The sequence below is a fragment of the Podarcis vaucheri genome (genome assembly GCF_965113315.1).
Source record: "Podarcis vaucheri genome assembly, chromosome: 1".
NCBI lineage: Eukaryota > Metazoa > Chordata > Lepidosauria > Squamata > Lacertidae > Podarcis > Podarcis vaucheri.
In genome coordinates, this window is record NC_138759.1 from 1,972,694 (window position 1) to 1,984,009 (window position 11,316).

Sequence of the window (11,316 nt, forward strand, 5' to 3'; positions counted from 1 at the left end):
TGGATTGCTGCACAAAGCCAACCATTTCCATTGTGGGTGGTTTTGGTGGTTCTCAAAAGAGAGAATCCCTTGGCCTATGGAGATGTATGGCACAGGGTGGGCCAAAGCTTATTTCGGATGCAGTATTCTAACACACCCTCCAACATTTCTCTGATGAAAATAGGGACATCCTGTTCTATAGTAGTAGTAGTAGTAGTAAATTTATTGTTTATACCCTGCCGACATAACTGGGTTGCCCCGATGAAAATATATCCTAAGGAAAAACGGGACATTTCAGGATCAAATCAGAAACCGGGATGGCTTCTGTAAATCTGGGACTGTTCTTGCAAAACAGGAAAACTTGGAGGGCCTTTTGTAATAATAATAATAATAATTTTTATTTATACCCCACCCTCCCCGGCCAGAGCCGGGCTCAGGGTGACTAACACCAATAAAATCACAGTAAAAACACAATGGGGTGGGGGGGGGGAGAACCAATTTAAAATACAGGTTAAAATGCAATTTAAAATGCAGCCTCATTTTAAAAGTAGTCCATAGATCAAGACCATAAGGGAAGGGAAACATAAGGATGAGACTGTCTCCAAACCAAAGGCCAGGCGGAACAGCTCTGTCTTGCAGGCCCTGTGGAAAGATGTCAAGTCCCACAGGGCCCTGGTCTCTTGCAACAGAGCATTCCACCAAGTCGGAGCCAGTATTGAAAAGGCCTTGGCCCTAGTTGAGACTAATCTTGTGACTTGGGACCTCTAAAGTGTTGTTATTTGTGGACATTAAGGTCCTCCGCAGGGCATACCAGGAGAGGCGGTCCCGTAGGTATGAGGGTCCTAGGCATTGCTGTCAACTTACAGATTTGAAAATAAGGGACCAGCAGCCTTGAAAATAAGGGATCAGCAGCCAAAATAAGGGATTTTCCGAGCACAGGTAAGTTCAACTTCTGAGCCCCTCCAAGCCAAAGGCAGAAAGCCCAGCCAGCAGCCAAACGAAGCCTCAAGCTTCGTGGTTCCCACAGCGCAGCAACCCGGCAAAGGGGATGCAGCAAGGAAAACCACAGCCACCTCTCCACTGGGAAGCGCTGAGCAAAGGCGAGTCCCCAGGCAACGATTTGATCGGCACAAGGCATGCAAGCTCCACCCCCAGTTGTTCTTAGACTCCTTATTGCAGCCAAGCAACACAGTTGGAGCCTCCCTCCTCCCTGGCAGACCAGGAAAACTTGCAAGATTTCAACCAGCCGCCATTCAACCACATACGGTCAAAACTGCATGAGTTAAATGTGCCCATGATGTGGTTGTGTTGCATTTCTTCCTCAGCTAAAACCCCCTGCCTCTTAAGAGCTTCCTGGGTATGTTGAAAAATTAACCGGAAGGACAACAATTTTGCATACGTTGAAAGACAAAGGAAGGTACACGTTTCCCATTTTTGTTTTTTATTCTGCTTCTTTGCTTTTCTGACGAAAGAGGTCCACCATGCTCCCAGGAACTTCGCTTCCCCTTGCTAGCCACTGTGCCTTCTGTTCAGAAAACAGGACATGGTGACTCCTGGGGATATCTCTTGGGGATACAGGTGGCTCCGCCACTCAGGTCTCTACAATTCCAGGAACAGCTCATTACTCACAGGGTAAGCTGGGCCTTAGCCATCGACTAACTGTCTGCTCATATAAGGACCTTCTTCTCTTTCCCGCTGTTGCACTTGCTATTCCCCCGGGTTCTCAGGTTCGCTTGGTTCAGGATTTTCAACCTGGTCTTCTTCAGGTACTTGATCACCGTCCTGGGGTGCTTCCACTGCTTCTCCAGCGTTATGAAATGAAGACTCTTCAGTCTGCAGTTGCTGAGATACCAGCGACCTGCCTGTTCTTTTGTTGACAAAGGATCCTTTCGCTAGAGAAATGGAACTGTAAGTCCGCTGAGATACGTTGTCTTCTCCGTCTGCGGCGGCTGCTGCTATGCTCTCCAGGGCTGCTTCGCTCAAGCGATGGCTCAGCTCTCCCTCAGCCTCCTCCGCTTCCTGGAGCCCCTCTTCCTTCTGGTCATCAGAAGCTGGCTGGTTGACAGGACTGGGTCCTTGCTCCAAAGGAATCTGGCTGCCACGGCGGGATCCTTGGCTGTGCCTCGACTGCTGACTAGCACGGCGGGATTCCTGGCTTAAAGGTGGCGGCTGGTCTTCTTCATGCTTTGCTTCAGCTGTAGCACTGTCCTGATGCACTTCCAAGGCCTTGGCCACCAATCCCTCGCCGCCAGCGCCAAGTCCAGATGGCTTTGAAGCAATTGTGGCCTCTTCCAATGCTATTTGATTCAGGGCTGAAAGTGAAGTGACTGTTGTCTGTTGACCATGGCTTACCAAAAACTTGCCTGTCTTCCTGTTCAGCCAAATTCCATCTGGGAGAGAAACTATGCTGTACGTCTGCAGAGCTACATCCTCCCCTTCAGTAAATGACACAATGCTCCCTAGCGTTCCTTGGCTTTCAGAGGGACCTGGTTGTTCCGTTATTTCACCCACAGATAGGTGGGTAGGTGGTGGAGAGTCATGCTGTGCAAATAGCTGGCTCTCTTTCCGGGACCCTGGCACCTCCACCTGTTGGCTGCCTTTCCGAGACACTGGCATCTCCAACTGTTGGCTGCCTTTCCGAGACACTGGCATCTCCACCTGTTGGCTGCCTTTCCGAGACACTGGCATCTCCCCTTGTTCGCTCTCTTTGCGGGACCCTGGCATCTCCACCTGTTGGCTGCCTTTCCGGGACCCTGGCATCTCCACCTGTTGGCTCTCTTTGCGGGACCCTGGCACCTCCACCTGTTGGCTCTCTTTGCGGGACCCTGGCATCTCCACCTGTTGGCTCTCTTTGCGGGACCCTGGCACCTCCACCTGTTGGCTCTCTTTGCGGGACCCTGGCACCTCCACCTGTTGGCTCTCTTTCCGGGACCCTGGCACCTCCACCTGTTGGCTCTCTTTCCGGGACCCTGGCATCTCCACCTGTTGGCTCTCTTTGCGGGACCCTGGCACCTCCACCTGTTGGCTCTCTTTGCGGGACCCTGGCATCTCCACCTGTTGGCTCTCTTTGCGGGACCCTGGCACCTCCACCTGTTGGCTCTCTTTGCGGGACCCTGGCACCTCCACCTGTTGGCTCTCTTTGCGGAACCCTGGCATCTCCACCTGTTGGCTCTCTTTGCGGGACCCTGGCATCTCCACCTGTTGGCTCTCTTTCCGGGACCCTGGCACCTCCACCTGTTGGCTGTCTTTTGGGAACCCTGGCATCTCCTCATCTGGGTTATCTTTTGGGGACCCTGGCATATCCTCCTGTTGACTCTCTTTCGGGAACACTGGCATCTCTTCTTGTTGGCTCTCTTTCCTGGACCCTGGACCCTCTGCCTGTTGGCTCTCTCTCCGGGACCCGGGACCCTCTGCCTGTTGGCTCTCTCTCCGGGACCCGGGACCCTCTGCCTGTTGACTCTCTCTCCGGGACCCGGGACCCTCTGCCTGTTGGCTCTCTCTCCGGGACCCGGGACCCTCTGCCTGTTGGCTCTCTCTCCTGGACCCTGGACCCTCTGCCTGTTGGCTCTCTTTCCGGGACCCGGGACCCTCTGGTTGTTGCCCACCTGTTTGCAACTCTGTATCTTGGGGCTCTTGGGCCTCTGGTTGGGGAGGCTGCTGTATGTCTGCTTCCTCACCCCCAGCAGGGGCCGGTTCTTGTTTTTCTTCCTCCTCTACCTTAGCTTCACCCTGGATTTCATCACTCTCTGGGGGCTGATCCTCTTTAGCCTTTGGTTGATCACCTACTGGAAGAGGAGCTTCGCCATATCGAGGGCCATATATTTTTGTTAGGTAGTCTATGAACAAACTCTCGCTGGTCTGTTGACTTGCAGATCTGACTTCTACACCAGTTTTTCTGTCCAGGTAGAATGTTTCCTCTTCAGGAAGTTTCTGATGGTCCTCTGGCTGCACTTGCTCCTTTTCAAGTTGTGCTGGCTTGTTCTCATCTGGCTGTTGTGGCTGTTGGCTGCCTCTCCGAGATTCCTGTCCAGTTAGCTGTTGGCTTCCATGTTGAGATCCTTGAGCATCTGGTTGCTGGCTTTCATCCATCAATTCTTGCCCTTCTGGTTGTTGACTCTTCTCCTCTTCTACCTGTTGACTACCACGTCTGGATCCCTGTCCTTCTGCTTGTTGATTACTATGCCAGGATTCATGCTGGTTTTTGAGAGAGGTTCTACTGCTGGGTAAAGTGTCAGGAGGAAAGTCTGTCTGTTCATTTTTATGCACCAGTTCTTTATGTCTAAAAACACTTATTTTGCTATCAGTCTGCAGTGTTTTGTCTACGGACATTTTATTAGAAGCTTTTCTCTTTCCTTCCACCTGTGATTCCTTTCCTTCCACCTCCTGGTCACCTTGCTGGGATCCCTGAACCTCTGCCACTTCTACTGGTTTAGCTACTGGTTTAGCTTCTGAATCTTTGGGAGCAGCAATCACTTCTTCGGCAGTTTTCACTTTTTCTCCAGCATCACTATCGGCATCTGGTTGGCGAGAAAGACGAAGAACTTCTGCCAGAGGCTTTCGCTCCCAGATTTTACTTGTCTGCTGACCTGTGCATTTCAATAACTTCCCTGTTTTTTTGCTGATCCAAGACCCATCCTCTGTCGGTTGCTGCTGCTTTGACTCTTGGCTGCTGACACGAGCTACAGGTGGCTTTCCTGCTGCTTTCTCTACACTTTTCGGGTAACCAAGAGGTTGCAGAATTTCTGAGAGTGGCTTGTGCTCCCAAATTCTACTGGTCTGCTGGCTTTCGCATTTCATAACTTTTCCTGTCCTTTGGCTAATCCATGTCATGTCCTCCTTGGCTTCAACTTCATTTATAGGTTGTGTTGTGGAAGGTCTATGGCTTTGTAGGACCTGGTGGCTAATGGATTGATGACTGCCTCGGCGAGATTCATGTCCTGGGACCTGCTGACTGTGTCGGGATTCCTGGCCTACAACTGGTTGAGTGCTTCGGCGGGATTCATGTCCTGGAAGCTGTTGGCTATGCCGGGATTCCTGGCCCGTGAGCTGTTGACTTCCGCGGTGGGATTCATGCCCTGGGAGCTTCTGGCTATGCCGGGATTCCTGGCCTGTGAGCTGTTGACTTCCGCGGTGGGATTCATGCCCTGGGAGCTTCTGGCTATGCCGGGATTCCTGGCCTGTGAGCTGTTGACTTCCGTGGTGGGATTCATGTCCTGGGAGCTTCTGGCTATGCCGGGATTCCTGGCCCGTGAGCTGTTGACTTCCGTGGTGGGATTCATGCCCTGGGAGCTTCTGACTATGCTGGGATTCCTGGCCTGTGAGCTGTTGACTTCCGCGGTGGGATTCATGTCCTGGAAGCTGTTGGCTATGCCGGGATTCCTGGCCCGTGAGCTGTTGACTTCCGCGGTGGGATTCATGCCCTGGGAGCTTCTGGCTATGCCGGGATTCCTGGCCTCCAGGTGGTTGACTGCCTCGGCGAGGTTCATGTCCTGGTTGCTGCTGGCTATGCCTGGATTCCTGGCCTATTAAAGGTTGACTCTGACTGCCTCGGTGGGATTCGTGGCCCGGGAGGTGCTGGCTATGGTGGCTGCCACGACGGGAGTCATGACCAAGTTCCTTTTTGAGAGATGACATGCTGGCACTTGCGCTGCCAGGAGGCAAGTCAGGCTGCTGGTTTTCCTCTATCAGTTCCTTATGCTGAATAATGCTGATTTTGCTTTCAGGTCGCTCTACCTCACCTTTATCAGAACTTGTTGTCTTTGGGACATCTTGGTCCATTGCTAGGCCATTATCTCCACTTTCCTGGTGTGGTGTCAACTCTTCGATTTCATCATGTTTCTCCTCCTCACTATCTTTGATTTCATCACTTTGTTTCTTTTCCTCATTGATTTCATGTGCATCTTCTTCATTAATTTCAGCAATTTCCTCCTTGATTTCCTCCTTGATTCCATCATTATCTCCCTGTTCTTCAGTATCTAGCCCACCTTCATTTGCGTCACTGCTCTCAAGAGTTTCCTCAGGCTCATCCATTCTTTTTCCATCTGCATATGGCTATGCTAGGTTGTTCAGTCTCCAGAGCAGGACCTTCTGGAGTTCCCCAAGGTGTCTGTTAACTACTCCAGTAGTATGCTCTTTTCCTTCCTACTTCTGTTCTTTATTCAGGGCTGCTCTTTACAAAAACGATCCTGAGGCCCAGATGGATTCATGGCTCTTATATTTAAAAGCCCTGTGACTTAGTGCTTCATTCTGAGTGTGGCTGCCTTCCTTCAATGTGTTCCTTCCTTTCCGTTGCTAACAACTACCATGTTGTTCTAGAAGCTTCAGAACTTGGTTTCCATATATCTATGACATCACTTACTACCACAACATCACTTACTAGTGTGAGTGAAGGAAGGATAATACTTATTCAATAAAATCATACCTCTTGTTACATTTGCTTCCGGTTAAATATTTTCAGGTTGCGTCCCGCGGCGACCTGGAAGTACCGGAAAGGGTTACTTCTGGGTTTCGCCGCCTGTGCATGCACAGTCGCTCAAAATGACGTCACACGCATGTGCAGAAGTGACGAATCACGACCCGCGCATATGCAGACGCGGGTTGCATTCTGCTCATGTTGAGAAACACGGCTCTGGAATGGATCCTGTTCGCAACCAGAGGTACCACTGTATATCTTTCCCTACTGTCTTTAACATTCCAACAGTCGGGCCATGGGCCTGATCCAGAAGCTCTTCTTACAATCTTATGTTAAGAGGACGGGTGCCAAAGAAAATAAAGATGGCGCCTGCCCAATATTCAAGGGGAGGAGTTCCAAAGGGTAGGGGTCATGACACTAGACGGCCGATTACTACACTGTGGGGCACAGAGCTCCTGATAAATCTGCAGGAGTCTGTCACCCGCAGAGTGCCAACCCATTAACATGGGCAAGACGCTAGGATTTCTCTTGCCCCAGTGTCCATCACTAGACACTTCCTTATGTGGTGGTGGCCCAAAGGGCCACAATAAATGTGACAATGTGTACTCCTGGAAATCCTTGATGCCACCTGGAGCTCCTTGGCACAAAAGGTGGCATATAAATGTAATAAATAAATTAATAGCAATGACTCACTGACGCCAGCCATCAACCAGCTCCCCTAATCCTTCACCCCGGCTAAATTTCATTCAACTACTGGGTACAATCTGCTTCCAGCCCCCCAAATCTCCTCAGGATTGTGCTTGAAGAGTTTAGCAGATAAATGAATAATTATTAGAAAGTTGAGGTCATTTTAATCTGTTTAGCAGATAAATGAGTAAACATTAGAAAGCTGAGGTAATTTTAACCCATTTTGGTATTTTAACCGCCCCCTGAGTATTAAAAGCGCCTGTCTCTCCCCGGCACAAGGCCTCTGGCGGTCACAGTTATGGCGGCCTGACATCAACAGAGGCCACAGAAATCAATAATAATAATAATAATAATAATAATTCATACCCCACCCCTCTGGCTGGGTTTCCCCAGCCACTCTGGGCAGCTTCCAACAAAAGATAAAAATTATTTTAAAACATCAGTCATTAAAAACTTCCCTGAACAGGGCTGCCTTCAGATGTCTTCTGAACGTCAGATAGTTGTTTATTTCTTTGACATCTGATGGGAGGGCGTTCCACAGGGAGGGCGCCACCACCGAGAAGGCCCTCTGCCTGCTTCTCTTTCTTTTAAAAAGGTCCATAGGCTGCTTCAGCTCTCCCCACAGAGGAAGGCATTGCCTGCGTAGGGAATCTAGACCCCAACCACTCTAGGGAGCGATAAAAAGCCAGGCGCCGCCGCATTGGCAAGGCAACGGTTCCTTCTCCTTTGTTTCTGATTCTTAATGGGTGGATAAATCACAGAGGGTGTCAGAGGCTGACCTGATACGCCATAATGATAGTTATTATATTGCAAGTGTCCCTCAGAGAGCCCGAACAACTGAAGTGGGCAATTGCTTTCTTTTTAGATTTAATTAGAAAAAGAAAAGATCTGCAGATGAAAAATGTCCGGGCGAGAGCAAAGTTCCATTAAAACAAGGCTGTCTTTTTGGTGCCTCTTGCTCCGGGACTCTGGCACGCCTTAAACTCTCCCCAGCAGAGCCTGCAAAGTTGAGGGGTTTGTCACAGGGAAAGAAGTGGCCACCAGCCGTGCGGAACCCAGGTGATTTGGGCAATTCAGAGTGGCATGGCTGTTTGCACATGCACAAGGGATGAGAATGCAGCAGGGAGCAGGAACCTGGGGCTAATAGGAGCTGGAGCGCAACTCCCTTTAGAAGATGGGCTCTCCAGCTCTGCCCTACAGCATCCTTGTAGAGTCTTCTTTGGTGATCCCTCATAGCTGAGTAAAATTGTCTTCCATAAACACGGTTTTAGCAATGAGTCCATAAGTGACTGTGGAGGCCAATTCTGGATCCACACATCCTTCCACAGTGGGGACGTTGGTTTCCAGGTGAGAGTTGATCACGGTGTGGATTTGCCTAGCGTGCCTTCCTCTTGTGTCCTGAGTTCGAGTGTCTTCAAAGCCCATGACACCTTTGGTAAAGGCTGTTCTCCAATTATAATTAAATACACAATAGATTTAATATATTCAATTATTAAGCAGATTTAATACACAAACAGATCTATACACATTCATTAGAAACACATGACACAAAAAATAAAGCTTTAAAGCTTTAAGATTTTTTTTCTTGAATGTTGCCGAGGCCTATAACCCGCAAGCTGTGGATTAGACTACTCCGAGATAGACAATTTCCAGCACACACAGGATAACACAGGAACTGCCTTAAATCTGAGTCAGGGCATTGGTCCACCTAGTTTAGGACTGCCTACACAGCCAATCTCGAGGGTTTCAGGCAAGTGAGATTACCATCCCTACCTGGATATGCCATCGGGGATCAAACCTGTGACATCATTTTGAGCATCTGTGCATGCGCGAGCGGCGAAACCCGGAAGTAATGCGTTCTGTTACTTCCGGGTTGCTGCAGAGCGCAACCCAAAAATGCTCAACCTGAAGCTACTTCAACTCGAGGTATGACCATATTTCATAAATTCTATATGTTGCTTGATTGTGGAAAACCTCAAAGTGATTGACAAAACAAATAAAACAATAAGCTCCTTAATAAAAACAAGTTAAAAAAATTAAAACCAGCAATAAATAAAAAACACACCAGCCTTCTAAATATTTGGGTAGGCTTGCCTAAACAAAAATGTTTTTAGCAGACGCCCCAAAAGGGTACAGTGAAGCCTGTTGTCAAAAGGGAGGGAGTTCTGAAGGTAGAAGATTGATTCCTTCCAAATCCAAAACGGGTATTGCGTGACATCAATAACCATGTTAGTTCCGCAGATTGAAGCAGTCGAATGGGTGCGTATGGGGTGAGGCGATCTCACAGGCCGACTGGTCCCAAGTTGTTAAGGGCTTTGTATATTAACACTTTGAACCTGGCCCAGGAGCAAATTGTCAACCACTGAGCACTGGTGTCATAACCTGAAAAGGTCTTTGTGTAACGCTGTGTAACTGTTTAATATCCAACACAGAAAAAGCTTGCTCCGTGCAAAAATCACCAGGAACAGTTCCTGGTAAAGGAGAAGCAAAATCTCCCCAGAGTAGTAACAATTACTGCTGTGGAAAGCTCTATAAAGAAGATCTAATCCAGTGTGCTTGAATCCTGCTCGTGAGGTTCCCCCAGGAATCTGGTTGGTCACAGGGAGAACAGGATGCCGGACTAAATGGGCCCCCTTTGGCCTGATACAGCAGGACTCTTCTGACGTCGATATCATTTTGTCAAACGGAAGTAGCGCTACATTTTAAAAAATCAAAGCCTTTTGTGGAGCACAAGCTAAAAACCCATAAGAATGTAATAATGAACTGGGAGCTGAAGTTGCCTGGCAAAAAATGTCCCGTAGGCTGAAGCCAAGCTGTAGGCATGCAATGCACTCCAAGCCTTCAGACCCTGGAGTTCGGGAGCTTCATGTGCATAACAAAAGACAGAGAGGATTCTAAAACCCTCCAATGACATTTGCTGGTAGCTGGCTGGCTGCTCGTCCCTGCTGAGACAGGGCCAGCGAGCAGGGGCATCTTACCCATAGAGGCTAGTGGCGCGGGGCCCCGGGGCGCCAAGTTCTGGAGGGCACCAGGGAAGAGGTGGAGGCTGGACGTGGCACCTCCCAGCATCAGTTCGCCGCCCTTGCCCGCCTCAGCCATGCCACACCGAAGCAGCACCATGCCTGGAGGCTCCGTCTGCTGTGGCCACCGTGGCACGAAGCGGCCGGCTGAGCTGGGAGGTGCCGCGTCCAGTCTCTGCTTCTTCCCAGCAGGAGGAGCTGCCCTGCATCCACTGCCCGCCTCCTCCAGCCCCGCCGGCAGCGCCGTCCTCCCTAAAAAAGGGTCAACAACTCTGGGAAACGGGGGGGGGGGGGGCTTGCGCCACCACTGCCGGAGGAAGCTTTGCACCACGGTCGGACCTTACATTCTTGGCAGAGTTTGACTTCCAACAGATATCAGGGTACTTGAAGTCTCCCATGACTGCTTGTTGTCGTTTAGTCGTTTAGTGGTGTCCGACTCTTCGTGACCCCCTGGACCAGAGCACGCCAGGCACTCCTGTCTTCCACTGCCTCCTGCAGTTTGGTCAAACGCATGCTGGTAGCTTCGAGAACACTGTCCCACCATCTCGTCCTCTGTCGTCCCCTTCTCCTAGTGTCCTCCATCTTTCCCAACATCAGGGTCTTTTCCAGGGAGTCTTCTCTTCTCATGAGGTGGCCAAAGTCTTGGAGCCTCAGCTTCAGGATCTGTCCTTCCAGTGAGCACTCAGGGTTGATTTCCTTCAGAATGGAGAGGTTGGATCTTCTTAGAATGGATAGGTTTGATCTTCTTTATTCATGGAGTTTTATTGGCAGGGATACTGGAGTGGCTTGCTGGTTCCTGCTCCAGGTGGATCACGTTTGGTCAAAACTCTCCACTATGACCTGTCCATCTTGGGTGACCCTGCACGGCATAGCTCATAGCTTCTCTGAGTTATTCAAGCCCCTTTGCCATGGCAAGGCAGTGATCCATGAGGGACCCATGACTGCTATATCTCTCGTTTTTGAATGTTTGGTAATATGCTATGGGAAGCACCATCTAAGTCCTCAGTCTGGCTTGGAGGTCTGTAGCAGACGCCCACAAGAAGGTCACTGTTGTTTCTCTCCCGTTCAGAGAGAAAGGGTTGGTCTTCCCCAAATCCGTCAGTGCATTTGGAAGCTGCCCTTTCAGCCGAGCCCCCGTGCTGTGGGAGTCAGAAGGGTGCAATAGTGAAGTCCCCTCCCCTGCCAGCATACATTACAGCCTGGGTTGCGTTTCGCACG

The 11,316-nt window shown here is 50.0% G+C and overlaps 1 protein-coding gene across 10 annotated transcripts; it reads right to left on the minus strand.

The window, feature by feature from the left end:
* Window positions 1-1,401: 1,401 nt before the first annotated feature.
* LOC309514673 (uncharacterized protein) lies at window positions 1,402-6,274 on the minus strand. Of its 10 annotated transcripts, none has more exons than XM_082191948.1 (3): window positions 2,920-6,274; window positions 2,710-2,739; window positions 1,402-2,637 (listed from the first exon to the last, which is right to left on the minus strand). In XM_082191948.1, the coding sequence occupies exons 1-3, from the start codon at window positions 6,007-6,009 to the stop codon at window positions 1,687-1,689; spliced, it is 4,071 nt and encodes a 1,356-aa protein (XP_082048074.1). In that variant the 5' UTR covers window positions 6,010-6,274; the 3' UTR covers window positions 1,402-1,686. The 10 variants fall into 10 exon arrangements, with proteins under 10 accessions (XP_082048074.1, XP_082048066.1, XP_082048072.1 ...); XM_082191940.1 differs by having other exon boundaries at window positions 1,402-2,565; window positions 2,638-2,739; XM_082191946.1 differs by having other exon boundaries at window positions 1,402-2,565; window positions 2,776-6,274.
* Between the last annotated feature and the right edge of the window lie 5,042 nt (window positions 6,275-11,316).